The 15,548-nt window shown below is 39.2% G+C and overlaps 2 protein-coding genes across 12 annotated transcripts in view; both read right to left on the bottom strand.

The window, feature by feature from the left end:
• Positions 1–837, bottom strand: part of HisT (Histamine transporter) — a 54,736-nt gene extending 53,899 nt beyond the window's left edge. Inside the window, exons 1-2 of one of the 2 annotated variants that reach the window (XM_045761626.2) lie at positions 695–832; positions 61–324 (exon numbers count right to left, since the gene is read on the bottom strand). In XM_045761626.2, coding sequence (XP_045617582.1) covers positions 61–220 — 160 coding nt within the window. In that variant the 5' untranslated portion in view covers positions 221–324; positions 695–832. Of the gene's footprint in view, positions 1–60 lie in introns of both variants that reach the window. The other variant, XM_045761625.2, reaches the window with a different exon arrangement.
• Positions 838–6,105: 5,268 nt separating this feature from the next.
• LOC123770039 (RNA-binding protein cabeza) overlaps positions 6,106–15,548 on the bottom strand; it is a 30,781-nt gene continuing 21,338 nt past the window's right edge. For 4 of the 10 annotated variants that reach the window (XM_069301376.1, XM_069301377.1, XM_045761632.2 and 1 more), the window contains 3 exons: positions 12,686–12,838; positions 8,848–8,976; positions 6,106–7,377 (listed from right to left, as the gene is read on the bottom strand). In XM_069301376.1, the coding sequence (XP_069157477.1) occupies positions 7,376–7,377; positions 8,848–8,976; positions 12,686–12,838 (284 nt within the window). In that variant the 3' untranslated portion in view covers positions 6,106–7,375. Of the gene's footprint in view, positions 7,378–8,842; positions 8,977–12,685; positions 12,839–15,548 lie in introns of those variants that run through there. The other 6 variants (XM_045761635.2, XM_045761636.1, XM_045761630.2 and 3 more) reach the window with 2 other exon arrangements.

Genomic DNA, 15,548 nt, shown 5'->3' with positions numbered 1-15,548 from the left:
AATCATTTAAATACGGAATCTTCAATAATAATAAAGAAGAGGTGTAGGAGGCATAGTTACCAGTGGTGTAGGATACAGCGGCTGTAGCCTCCATGAGGGGGTAGTGGGGCTCGGAGGGGGGTGTGGTGGGGGAGACGAGGGTGGAGGTGGTGTCAGAGCTGGTCAGCTTGAGGGTCAGGTCACAGCCCCCTCCACCCCCACCATTCACCACCTTCTCCATCTCCCTGTAACCGGTTGATGCGATTTATCCCAAGAGAGGAGAGCAGAGATCTCCGGATGCTGCTTGAGTCTATATATCCAGCTCTAGCTTAGGCTTATCGTTATCTTTGGATGAATTGGCTTCTTAATATATATATAAATACTATATATAGGTAATATATATCTATATACCGCCGGTTTAGAAGGATTTAGAAGAGGTCTAATATTTGTATTTTCCTTATGGCGTTATTGATTGTTTACATCTGGCCGTCAGCTGTGGTGACGTAACCAGGCCGGACTAATCACTAAGGTACGTTATTAGTGGTAAACTGTGTCTCGGTGCACCACGTGCTGCCAACCACACTTGTTTGTCTGGCTGATTACCCTTTCTTGCTTAACTCATTAAAACTAATTAACAATGACACAATCTACTGAACTCCCTATCCAATGTGCTTGTCCCAGCAATCGTTATCGCGAACAAGTAGCCCCAGGATACCTCACTGGCGACTGCATCTTTGAGGAGAGGCGGAAATTCACAGGAAAATAGAATATAGGAGGAGGAGATGGCGTCCGTCACAGAGGAGAGAGGGAGAGAGCGCGGACACACCACCTTCCCTCACTACGGTTACTCAGCCACTGGCTGCTGCTCCTGCTGGCTGCCGACCCCAGCCTCCTGTGTCGTACACACTCCACTTACCCAAATTTGTTTGCAGAGTCGAAAGTTAGCTCCTGGGCCCCACCTTTCCAGTTGTCGGTTAACTAACGGGGGGGGGGGGCCTCCTGACAGTATATTATCAATATATTATTGAATTAAGATTCTATTCCATTTCCATTTACTCCATTAATAAATAAGTTTGTCTTCGGATGATAGTGTTCTTAATCTACGGTAATATAATTACACAGTTTTCGTAGTACTAATGATAACGATGAGGACCGTAGTTTATATACCGACGTACAACGAAATTAAAAAGTAGAAATCGGCATATTGAGTTGGACAAACCGGAAAACTATTTTCTTCCCGTTGCAAAGGCAAACTAAACTAATCTCCCTAGGCCTAATACACGACAGCTGAGGCCTAATATAGTACATATGTGTGCTACACTAGGCTTTGGAATATTTTAGTTTGTATTTTAGCTTATTTTTTTTCAGACTATAAAGTAATTAGTACAATGTTCTAATTGCTTAGAACGGCAATCTTTGTACTATGATGCACATAGTTGTAAAAACTACTATCTAAACAGGAGAATGGGTTGAATTATACCACTACCATGTTTATTAATCACAAATTTGAGGCAATTAAAACTAGTACAAAACTAGTTTGTGTGGGAAACGCTACTGCGTGCTGGTAGGGCTTGCAAGGAAGTACTACTCAACCGCCAACATGCTGTACTTTAACAATCCACTGTATCTTGTATATGAATAAATAAAATTATGTTAATACCTGATTAACATTAATTAAATCCTGAATCCATTTTGTAACTAATCGTTATGTTAATTAATTCATTAAGTTAAATTAAGGAAAACTGTGAGCAGACTGTTTATGTAACCAGCTGATCAATGCTGTAGCTTGCTTAGTTAAACAAATATTGGGGTTCAGTTTCTGAGGCCATTAATGCCTCTAACCTTTACCATTACCACACAGGATGGGAGTGGGGGTGCATAATTGGAACGTTTTAGGGTCGCTGCATACCAGATATGACAGGACACATCTCGTAATATTTGTTTTAATACTGAACAGTTTCAAATATATTGATCCAGGCCACTTCCTTCAAGGGTCAGATGTGACACGAACAAGCAACAACGGCTTAAAAGTTCAACAAGCCACAATGAATGACAGAAAACATGATTTTTCATTAATAGGGTTATAAGCCGCCTACCCGCCGAAGCCGTAAACGCCAAAACTCTGCTGGGTTTTAAAATACAGCTGGAAAAAATTTATCAGGGCAAATGGGGAGGGGGGGAGCATTTGACAAGCCGCCGGTTTTCTGGCCTCATCGAGGCCACCCTCAGGTAAACCAATGGAATTCCCAACCCGTCGAAGTCGCAAATGCCAAAACATTGCTGTAATTCAAAACCCAGCTGGATAAAATCATCAGGACAAATGGGTTACCCATTGATAAGCCACCGGCTTACCCGTCGAGGCCATTAGTGAAATGGGAGCGCTCAGGTATATTCAGGTTATATAATACATATATAGTACTATGCAGAGTTCCTTCTAATCTGATATCTCCTTAGCGGGAATTTTCAGCAATTATCGGGAACCTTAGCGATTCCAGAGAATCTTGTATAATGTTATCATGTCTCCTCCATTCTATATTAGGTGTAAATTAAGTTTCAGGTCCTTCGGGATCTCTTCTAGTCTGGCATGATGCTTATGTGAGCGCTCCCTGGTGATATAAACTCAAGGGTCGTCGCTGTTTCTGGATTTTTTTCATTGCATCCAGTTCAATGGGTCTACCTCCCTCCCCATTCATCATTATCTTGTATTTATTAAGAGTTAAATGTCCAGAAGTAACTTTTTCGACCACTCCTAAAGGTTATCCAGGTAGCTTGCAACTTTTTGTAATTGTCACAGATTCGTTGATTTTGCAGTCCGCAAAGCTTCCATTCAAGTGAAAGAACGTGTCAAGAATAGGTTGGGCCTTAGTGCTAACCCTTGTTGTACTCACTGTAACATAACTATCTTCGCCGTAACTGTTTCCAGTCATAGATGTACACCAATTCAACTTTGCACCATTCGTTAACAATGCTTCTACGTTGTGCATAGCAGTCTCTCGTGTGGAACTATCAAATGCCTTCCGACAAACCAGGAAGTCATTATCTGCCTATCCTTTCCCTTCCTGCTTGATCACCGTTGCCTTTTCGTAATACTAAGTTGGTTTGTTAAGCAGAGCTTTGTCTACTTTGCACCCATATTGCCGTTTGGATACTAGTTTGTAACCTCCCAAGATTCACTAAAACAAAACAAAAAATTATTTCTAACGAACAAATTCACAAGGGATTGATTTGTTGATTTAAAGCATCACGCTATTGTGATTGTGTATTGAAGTAAGGGCGAAGAGGTTTGATAGCCCGGTGCATGGGGGAATTGTGTAAAACTCCGGTTTGTGCTTCGAAGCTGCGGGAGCCGTATGAGGGGAGTAGTACTTCAGCTTGCAATTCTTGCTAACCATGTCGATGCAGTCGACTAAGGCGCGTCTGGGATGATCCCAGCCCTTGTGGATTTGTTAATATGATGCATCACATTATTGTAATTTGTGTGTATTGTTTCTAACATTTTATAGAAAATTCAAGATTTAGGGGATATTGCTTCATAATTGGTGCACGTCAGTCTTTAAGCTTGGTTAAATCAGTCTAGCACATCAACGGTCTCCTTCAGGATCCATATGAAGTGTTATTTGGCAGTTTGTTTTCCAGCTGCTCCGCTGTCATGGCTGAAATTATATTGGTTTGCTGTACTGTAGTTAGTGGTAACTTACCTTGAGGTGCTTCCGGGGCTTAGCGGCCCCGCGGCCCGGTCGTCGACCAGGCCTCGGTAGATGCAAGTCTTTGAAGTTTTTGTTAAAACAATTTTTTGTAGTTTTATTTACCAGTTTTCCTTCGGATGTTGCTATGAATATTTCGGTAATCTTAGAAAGCCCCGATAGTATTTTAACACGCCATAGTTAGCATGAGAGCAAAAGGTAGAAAACGTTGCAGCGTACCCTAGCCTTGTAAGGCAATGCATGAATAAGTTACACTGGAAGCTTTGGACAACCCTCAATGTTGTGCTTAGTTCCTAAATTAACATTCACTCCAGAGGCTGCAGGATCCAAGTAAATTCAGTAGAATTTCTGGTTGCAATTTTTACCATGTAGTTAGATCAGTCGATTAAGGTAGCGTTTAGGATGCTCTTGGACGTAAGCTCGATTCCTCGTCACAGCCCTTGTGGATTTGTTCATTTGATACATCACGCTATTGTGATTTGTGTGTAACGCTCAGATGTGATCAACGCTCTCACCCCGCATATTTAGATCTTGGCCCGTTAATGCAATTGTTAAAAACTTGTTCGTCATATTCAGCTCGCCTCGACATTTATTTAATTCCCTGGAAACTCGTACCCAAGTCACTGTCCTTCCGCCACTCCTGATCCCAGTTTATTCTGAACACTACCATATCTAGTCTCTTTAAAATTAGTTTAGCGATCATTTGTCTTATTGCATAAACCAATTTTTTCTATTATGTACTTTATTACTGTGCATAAATATTCAACATTTATCTGCTGTATTAGTTACAAATGATGAAATGGCGCCTAGCCGGGGTGACAATGTAACACCATTAAATGGCAGGTTAATGAAAAAGGAGCTAAATATCACTAAGGATGTGAGCATTAAGGCATTGATTCGCCAAGAAGTCCAGCGAAACAGGGATGAGGTAGCTCACGCCATTCTCGACCAGGTTCAATTTAGGAAAAACATGGCCGGGGAGACTATTTAGCACCATATTCACGATATTCAAGTGCCAATATCACTGAAGGCTGTCAATACTAGAACGAAAGCGCCTAAGGCGAACGATATCAAAGGTGCACAACCGTAAGCACACAGGACAGTAGGGAGCAGGCATGCGCTAATTTAAATGCCAGTTTAACGTGTATGACCAATACGTAACCTCGCCAGAGCCGGTTAGTGGAATAAAAACCATGGGGGACAATCAACCCTTAAGTGCACGCAGTTTGTTACAAACGTGCGCAGGTAGAAATCTGAACAAGGTACCCCTTTTCTGGGGAGGGAAAGTAAGCCGGGAAAACACGAGCATCGTCTGTTTTAAGAGAACATGGCAGCAATATCTATGGATTATAGTGGCAGGAAAGCAAGGCATACACCTGCTCTCAAAATTGACATTCCACAAATGTGTATATGACTAAGTAGAACAATGACGTGACAAGGAGCAGTGTTCCATTAAGTGCCCGGCACGAGGCGAGGGTGGGGCTAGTTTCCAACAATATTTATTAGTGATTAGATGAAGGTCAAGGGAATGGGTCACCTCCAAAAGTGGTTAGGTTTGTTGCATGTAATGCCAAGTAATTATCAAAAAGGCACCAAGCCGGGAAGGCTATGTAGCACCACCAAACGTTGCGTCAAATTATGAATGACGTCCTTAGGTAAAAACAAACTTAGTTGTATTAAGCTATGGATATATGCTGGAACCAATTTCACACGAGCAAGAAATGAAAGGATTAGCAGTCCCACCTCAAGAGTGGAAAGCCAGGAATGTTCATTGGAGGTTAGGACTTTACCATGCTTAAGTCAATGTAAATCATAATAGATGCAAGCCAAATTACCTGCCAACTTGTACCATTAGTTTTTTAACATTACCAAATCTATGCAGCACATCCTTATTAAAAAAATGTTGCTAGAGAATCAAACACACTTATCCAAAACCACTTTTACTAGTAGCAATGTTTTCATTTATAAACACCCTGATGAATATCGCTCCCTCATTTTTAAATTAAAGCACTTCCAGTATGGTCTACACTTCTAAGTAAAAATTTTGAAAAGATGCTGATAGGCACAATCTTCAAAAACCTACAACATAATTTAAGCCAAAGTACCAGAATATGCTATCTTTAGAGATTTTCTTTCACCCAGGGGAATGCAGACTTCACTTTACCACCTCTGCTGTTTATTAGATTTCCAATAAATGCTTAGATCACTACAGTAGTGCTAGCAATCTAAATGAATTGTGCCTCTAAGAAATTTATACATATATAAATATACAATATAACATGCATACCATATACACATTATATACATATTATATACATTTATATATATATATTGACCTCAGCTCAATAAAAGGCTTTTAGATATATATACGCACCAATCAATGATAACACCAAAAAAAGTTGTAAGGTTTGATACCACGCAATGCTTGCTTTTAATTTATTTCTCCTGTAATTAGTCTCGGCCCAATACAAAAGCTACCAATATTTCTCCCTTACAAAAAAACTATAACTTGCTACCAGTTTTCCTTATAAAATTTCTTTAAAAGATAAATGTCAATTATGATTTACTACATTTGCATTCACGACCACAACTGACCAGCCCACTTACAAAAAAAAAATATAAAAAATAAACAAAGGTAAATATTCATAAAAATAACCACCAAATAATCCTTAAAACACAATGTGACCGTACAACACGTGCCTCACATACTGATGGGAAATTCTTATACTAAAATAAACCTTTATACGCCTTTCTTGGGAAATCAGGTACAGCATCAAGAGGAGTGTTCTAGCAAGATATCAACTGTTTCTTTCCAGCACTTTGCAGTAAACCCACAAACAGTATTTAGAAGCATTTTACAAAGGAAACTATTCTCTATATATTAGCAGAAAAGTAACATTTAAAACATTAACTGTACTGGACACCCAAAGCAGTACGCTAAACTTTCAACATTCCCGATTTGGAGTTCTATAATATCGGTCCATTCGCTTAAATACAATACTTTTAAAAGAGGTATGGATCACTAGATGAACCTCAGGATACCCAGTACATCATTTAAAATTAAACAAGTTACAAAGGGGATATTCTTCACAAAGCTTAGGGGAGTAGCAAGAAGATAAGTAAAACGTGAAAAAAATTTATAATGTAGCATTTATAATGAAACTCAAAATACACCCTAAAAAAGATTATGACAAAAAATACAATTTCATCTCAAATGTAGAAAAAAAAAAAACACCTGGAAATCTTCCGCCTATTGTACCCCTCTTACCTTAATGGTTTGTACCATACAGACAAGGGAAAGACAGTAAAGCATCTGGCAGTGAATATCGACCTATGTTTCCGCAATTTTGAATATGATGTACTGAAACTAAAGCAGAAACACTAGTTGATCATACATCACAAGCCATGTCCATAATAATGAAATGAGTAAGGACTGGCCAATATACTGGCCAAATATCACTATCATCATTATGAACTACAAATAAAGAGATATTTGATACCACTTGAGCAATCCCCACAATGATAAATCTCTCAAAATTTCACAATACTAGGTACAAAACAAATGCATTTCATAGTAATCCATAATAATTCCTCAACTCTTCTAATAAATATCCCGAGTGGTATTCCCGCTGCCGCCATAAGTTCTTCGTCTTGGTCCAGGGTGTTCTCTTAAAGGTGGGCTAGAGTGCACATCCTGGAAAAAGAAAACTGAAATTAAAAACCCATACCAGTTTAGATGAATAATGCAAGCAAGCAAAACCAAAGAGTGGGTGGATATCATCGCATTGGGATAAGCGATACCGAAGTAAAGGAAAATTATGGAATGTAATTAAAACTTTCTGGATGGGTTACAGTGGCTACCAACTGAAATGGCTCCACAAGTCATCAGTCCCACGAGTCCATAAATAGCCTACAGCACACCATAGGGAATGATCAGATCCAAAATTCGTGGACCTGAGGGTATCTGCAAGCTGGCCAAATTTAACGAGACTATGGGTAAACCAAAAAACTAGACGTTAGATCAAGGAACAAAGACAACTAATACACCTACTGAAGTAAACTGGATCATCCACTCGAGATGAACAGCCACATTAGAAAAATGACACTGTACATCTAGGAATAAAGGGAATACTAGAGAAATTGACCTGTAAAGAGGTAGATGCCTGATAAGTCTGTTCCCTAAATGTAGGCTCAGCTAGAATAGATCCAGTAAACACAAATGCCACAGGTGGAAGGCAGCATGCAGATAGAATGATCATAAGCATATAGCAAATGCTGACAGGGAATGAAGTCCTTCAAATGTAGCTACGATGAGTGGTTTTCTGCACGTATGCTCCAAACCTCGCAGGAATCAATGAACCCTTGCACAATTCAGGATGGGGCACAAGGAAGTAACCATCTCAGGGCAAAGGCAATATCAACTAGCATATTGGGCAGCCCTAAGCACATGCACATCAACAAAGCATTGAAGGTTGACGACACTGAACCCCATCTGCTCCTGTCGTTGACAATTTGTCTGTCGTTTCTAGGGGTTTACTACTGTACAATTACAATTGTACACCCAGTAAAATTACTCATTTGCATTGTCTAGTTTTGAAAATCTTGCCTTTGTCCATTGTGCTATACTATACGCCCTTTCTTATTTCTACTGGTGTGGATATTAAAAGCCCTTACTCACAGAGCCTCTGATGGGAGAAAAGGGGGCATGTTTCGGCCTCGCACCTATTGTAGTCTATTATTGGACTATTATGGTTGATGTGACATGCTCTTATCTACAGGGTGCCACCATTCAGTCCCTTCAGGAAGTTAACAAAAATATGAAATGCAAGGAATACTAAGCCAGTGGACGGATAAACAAATTCTTCACATTAGTGCACTAACAATAGATGTTGTAGAAAATATAAACCTTGAGACATTTAAGGAAAGGCTGCATGTGACTGGGAGGTGGTAACTGATCTCTAAAATATGGCATGGGGTGGGGGTGCTATTTTAGAAGCACAACATAAGGAGATATCAGGTACACCAGGTTCCAATATTAAATTCAATATTCAGAACACTATGTTGGCAGTGGGGTATATTCAACCAACAGTTTCAATGAGTAAATGAGTACCTATGATGCATTAGCATACCTCCCTGCTTAAGAAAAAAAAGTTACAATACTAACATTTTGGGGAAGAGCACTTGAAGCACTGATCACGTGAAGCGAAGTTATGGAACTGGCACTGTTGGCACTCCCAGTCTCCAGCACGCATACTGCCTCTACCACCGTCCATTCCTCCAGAGCGTCCACCTTCTGCAAGAAAAAGCAGCATAAAAAGTTAACTTCGGCAGATACCTATAAATTAAGGTTGAGAACTTCTTGGGTAGGAGTTTAAAAGTTTTTAAAAAAAAGTAAAACTTGCTCTAAATTGCATACAAATGAGACAAAGCTTTAATTAAAGTAATAAGGCTAGCAACCTGCCTAGCAGAATGGTCAAAAGGTGAAGAATGTATCCTTAGACTTGTGCAAAGCGTGAATGGAAGAAATGTTATGCATCAAGATGGGTACCTGCGCAGATGTGGACGATTCGTAGTTTGATATTCACAAAGCTATTTAAAGCTTTGGTTTAAACAACAGGTTTATATAATCAGTGAAGGGTGTAGAAAAAAATGCAATGGCAATGCTTCAATAGTATGAAATATCCTTACAAAGTATTTTTATTAACTTAATGATTGGCAAGTCACCAGTTTGTAAATATGTACCTTATAAATCAAGATATCCAATGTATATTGGCTCATGAAGTCATTTGAGCTAATAGTGAATGAACCAAAATGGTATAGTGAAAAAGTTGATTAACAGTAATAATTAAAAAAAAAAGATGTACAAATTTAAGTGGCTGTGCTTATGAATGCATGAAAAATTATGCTAAAGTAGAAATAGCAGGATACAATATGGCACTTCATAACCCATTGACAACCTGACCATTCTTCTGCAACTTTCCCCAACAAATGGCAAGTAGTCACAGTCTACAGATGGCCCATACAGCCCAGCTGATCTAGTAAACTATTCAAGTTCCAGTGACATTTCACAAAACACATGATTGTGGCTTGAGCACATCTACATCACATCACCTGCACCATCTTGTTAATTACAAAAGTAATACTGCTGAAAGGGAGAAATGGATATATATAAATAAAATAAGGCATTACTAGCACTTCTCCCCTCTGCTGATAGATTAGCAAGGGCAAACAGAGGTAGCTAGCATAGTTTTTTTTATACAGACCCAGAGTGGTGTAGTGTGGTCATAGTTTACACAACTTAACACATGCAAACTTGCATTAGGCTTAATTGTGAATACTAAACTCTGGAAGTAGAGAACGTTTTACATGGAAAAAATAATGGAGAAGCAATGCCATCAGCAGGCTTCAACCCATCTTTAAGCAGCAGAACTAGAATAGCAGTGAATGTTTTAAAGAAAATGTGCATCATGTCAGTGGAGAGGACAAGCCTTTAGCACTGTTTATGATTACAAAATGTAATGGGAGACTCCATGGGGGTAAAGTAGAAAATACAAGGAGACATCATAGACATGCACATGTCTTGAAACTAGAGTGACTTGCATCTTTATGAAGATGAATGTGCAGCATAAGCATAAATGTGAGGTTGCAGTGTTGGCACCCATTATCAAAAGCCATACTGATTGCAGTAGTTTTGCAAAACACCAGTTTCTACATACAAGCTTTGTAATAGGGGGTAGAATGCAAGACACCCCAAGCTAAATCATAAACTATGAAGGTTCAAGGGATGAAGCCAACAAGGGCAAATTTGACTCCCCATTTTAGGTAGTCTCGCTTATTTAGGGGAGCATCTTCCACATGTTAACTTAAATAAAAAAAAACAATCGTGAAGAAAATAATGACAAGTACACAGGAAAACATTCTAGGTGTCAAAGGACAATAAAAATTAGGAATTTACCACAAGTGCACAGTTTTATAAACATTTGACTTTTGTATAATAAATGCCACATGAAAATAAAATACAGTATAAATTCCTACCTGCCAGACTTACTTTAGTGCTGTCCACAAAGGATGACAAAACAAAGTTGTATATCTCCCAGGATGAGTAGCAGCAATGCGAGGATCATACCTTGCAGGATTGAGCTTCGTGCAATGCTCTGGCCAAATTATTTTCTGCCCTCTTGTAACGTTTGAAAAACTGAAGCCATCTCCCTCCCATACCCGCTAATCTCTTCTCTTTCAGTTCATGAAGCATTTCTCCATGGTCACAATTATCAAATGTGCTTGAATAAGCAGCTGTTCATCTGGGCAGTATACCATCTTATCCATAACTGGCAATTGTCTTTATGTATTAGGACAAGGTACAGTGTTTCTAGGGTTTACAGGATATCCTGTCGAGGCTATTTCTATTACACTAAGTGCCTACGCCACATTTATGAACAATTAAATTCAGAAATTTTACCCAGGAGCATATTAATTGGCATATTGTTCACTTTTCCAAGAACATTAACTTCCTTCTCATATATGTAAAGATATTTAGTATGTACCTTGTTCTCTAGACCATTTATTATCAGCCAATACCTCATCTCATCCAAGTCTGCATGCAGAAATTAGATTTAGGTCCAGTATTGGCAGTTGCAGAGGTGGATGTTGCTCTAGTGGTGCACAAAAGTTATCTAGTGTACAGCTCATTGGATGCTCCAATATTTTGCATTCTTAATTCTTATTATGTTCTTTTCTCTAAAAATACACTTTGTAAAACCTCTTCACTGAAACATTTGATGCCTTTTACAAAAACCTTGGCCTCTTCTATCTTGGCACTTGTGGGCAAAGTACCAACTGACATTTTCAAATCAAATTCTAGACATTTGACAGTAACTTGCTAAACTTGTGCATATACTGTACTGGTAATTTAGTGGTTTTCAACAAATGTATGCCTATACCATTACATTCAAAGGGTTTGACAAAACTTTGATGATATGAAGGCTTATGGAGTAAACTCAAAACCCTCTAGGCAAACTCCAGGTAAACTTCCTATTACACATGTCAGAGCAGCTGCAGTCAACCTATACCTTAACTTCACTTTAACCTTAACTTTATACCATTCATTCCTTGCTAACCTATATTTGCAAAAACTGCTTTTACATTTGTAACAAATGAGGTAAACTAACAAACATGGCCCCAGCTTGGTAGTTGCAGTTAGATCCTAACACGATGTGTAGCAAGGTGGGGAGGGGAGGCCAGGGCACAGTGGAGACAGCGGGGGAGGCACGGCCACGACGGTGGGGGAGGGGCCAGAGCACAGCGGCCAGGGCACGGCGGCCAGGGCACGGCAGCCGGGAGAGGGGGGGGGGAGGCCATGAAGGAGTAATGATGCAAGAGAAAGTAATGGCTGAACATGCAAATGAATCTGATCACAGTACCCCCACACAAAGCAGAGTTTACCGAATTAAAGGCTACAATTACCGTACCTTTTAAACTTCGTACATAGGAACACCATGAAGAATACTCTCAAAATGAAGTGAGGATAAGTTATCACCCATATCTGAATTACTAAGAATTGCCACATCTATTATATCTGCTTATCCTATTCAAATTCAGATCATATTTGCCAAACTAAAAATCAATGCTGTACAACCTTTTTCCATAGACCACAGCATTTGATATAATCTTATGATAACACTTTCCTATTACCTTGAAATCTAAGCACGTATGCTCTCAATAAATACCTTAATTATACTAAGCATGGAATATCTGCCCTAGCATGTCCTTACCAGCCAATTATATAAGACATCCACCAGATGCTAACAATTTAATGAATTCCAAACTAACTTTTCAGTCACAAAAGTATTCTTAGTGCAGTTCATTCAAAACAAGTTTCATACATACATCTTATTCCTCTAAATCCAGAACTGTATTCAAAGATACCAGACAATGAATTGTAGTAGCTCACCTAGATATTCCATGCTCATTGTACCTATCCTTACCAACACATCTAGACATACCTCTAGGAGTCCTGCATTTGAAGCAGTAATCGCGATGCGAGAAGTTGGAAAACTGGCAACTAGGGCATTCCCATTCCCCAGGCCTGCTGCCACCACCACCACCACCACCACCACCACGAGGGCTAGAGTAACGGTCACCACCGCCACCACCCCCTGCAACATTATTCTCTAAACAGTTGGCACAATACCCTACTCTACGGTACTCTAAATAAATCACAGGAACCCCCATTACTATGGAAAAATACGGCTCGTTATTATATCCCCAATTTACTCTGACTACACAACTGAATATAGGGAGTTAAAGTGCCTTTATTTAATGAAAACTTGCAATTATAGTGCCTGATCAAATCTAAGCACAACCCAGAGCCCTACTTTTAACACCAATTTTGATTACTTGCCCAACACTGCTCGTCATTCAATTATGTGAGTGATTATTATTTAGTACGTACAATATGCGCATGAAAATTATGGCAGAGTAGGACTCGCACCAAAGACCTCTTATATAAATATCCTAAATGTTACTAAAGCCATAGTTCAAGTTGATAACTAAATCTGCTTCCTTAAAGAGCCAATAACCCCAACACTAATCAAGATTAATATTGTATTGGTTAAAATAATGTATGACTACATACAGGTGCAGTGTGCACACATTAACTATACATTATGGGCAAACTTAAAACTGACCTGCAAAATTAAAGCAGTGCTCAATCCCCAGCTACATACAAGTCAACAGGCAAATGACTCCATACTATACTTTAATACAAGTGAAAAAATATTTAAAATTATTTAAACTGACCTTGAACATTATTAAATGGGGCTTCAAAGATCAGTGACAAGTAAAAAAAAAACATTAGGTCACCATACTGAGCTTTCTGGATCAAAATTAAAACTCATCAGCTGAAGCACAATTAGCATAATCTGAGAATAAATAAAACATGAAATTGCAGAATAATAAACTTAATAATGAACTACAGGAGAAAGATGTGGCTTGCTGCATCACTAATTCAAACTTCAACAGTAGTTTATCAAGAGCACACACTTATTTACATCACACACACCAGCATTACCCACCACAGCAACCCAGGTGTGTCGAGTATCTCACCGATGTGGAGTACCTCAAATTGTCAAAAACATTTACTCCCTTGTGAAAATGCTTCCTCCTACGCTCAACTAATTGCTCCTGGAGTTTACTCCACAAAATTTTTATGAGGTTTAAGAGGAGACCAGGACAACAGCTTGCATGAGGTTAAAGAGCAAAATGGGTAGAAAAAGGACATGAAAAAGGAGTGATGTAGCAATTGAAAGTAACATACCAATGAGCGAGTACCAATTTGATAGGAAGATAAAAAGAGCTGAAAAGTTTACCCAAGTGAAGAAACAGAGGAACCGAAGGAGGATGAAATGCAGCAAACAGATAGCCAGAAAATTGAAGGAAATATTTTTAAAGGTAGCTGTATTAGGAGGTATAAATGAACCAGGTTAATTACTTGCATTAGCTAAGACCCAGGGCTTTAACTGCTCTCCCTATAGAAGCAACTATGTATGTTTTCTCCATAATCCATCTACTTTGCTTTCCACACTTACCTTAAAAATTCAACAAAAAATTTAGCCGTTTATTTACACACGACCCTAGACTAAATGTCCACACCATACTGAGTAGTCAGTGCATACTGTTTAGAACATTTTTTAATTCCTTGTTAACTTTATACCCATAATTCATACACATGCACTTTTACAAACAATACCCATATGGCGCATCTGCACAACCAGGGGTTACTGTGGGTAAAGGGGTCATGTGTGGACAATACATTCTACTCCAATTTAACCGGTTACAATGTATATATAAAACTGGATGGAGGTGGTCGGATGGTGGTGGTAGTGGTGGTGGTGATGGTGGAGCGACAAGGCAATAGTAGGGTGGGATAGCATGAGATACATCTCCGTGTCCCGTCTACCCTCTTGTATACCAGGAGTACTCTTTACATCGACCAATTACTTAATTTCCATTAATCTTGTGGATGCAAGTGACTTTACCAACCTTGTCAATGCATTCCACTATCAAAGTACTTGGCAGAGTTCAATAACTTATATTTTATGACTACTCCAACCTCCACTGTTATACCCGTCGCACTTTGAAATTTTAAGTGTGTTCTTGGTGCAGGCAACGCAGTGATTAGTTTATATAGAATGTACATTCACTGAGCAAGGTGAAGCTCTTAAGCCCCACCTTGTAGATGACGTACTTATCTTCAGCCCTGACACCATGCTCCCTCCAGGAACCTTTCCATTTTACCACTCTTGAAAAGATCACCAGAATTTTTTTTTTAGCATGTCCATCCCCATCTACTGGAATTCACCCCACTCTACATATTCCCTCTACTTTCATTCATTGTCACTGCTTTATCCATCCTAAATACATTCTCAAACTAACAAGTTTGTATCAGAGCTATTCGACACCTGGCCCAATGCAACAATAAGTCATTCCATCTGTACTAGGTGCCTCCCCTCCCACCACACATCCCTACATTTCAATTGATATCTGCCATGGCTGCATATTAAAAAATCATGGCATTTTTTTTTTCTTTTTTCCCCCCAAATCCCTTTTCTTGATAGCCCCTAGCATTTTAATTGAACCTGTCATTACATCTTACCTTTCACTAACCCAGAAGACCACACATTGTTTTCAATATAATGCTGTGTAATCCACTTGCTGCTTGAGCATTACTTTCTACTACTATAATTAGCCATGACACTGCATAATCCAACCCCACAATCATTCTTCTAACCCCCCCTCATCTTTCAACTACTTTCACATCAAGTCTCTTGCTCCATTAAACCCACCTCCCTTTTATCTCCTGAATAC

The sequence above is a fragment of the Procambarus clarkii genome, chromosome 45 (assembly GCF_040958095.1).
Source record: "Procambarus clarkii isolate CNS0578487 chromosome 45, FALCON_Pclarkii_2.0, whole genome shotgun sequence".
In the NCBI taxonomy this organism is placed as follows: Eukaryota; Metazoa; Arthropoda; class Malacostraca; order Decapoda; family Cambaridae; genus Procambarus; species Procambarus clarkii.
Note: the sequence above shows the minus strand (reverse complement) of the source record. Positions and strands in the feature narration are given on the sequence as shown.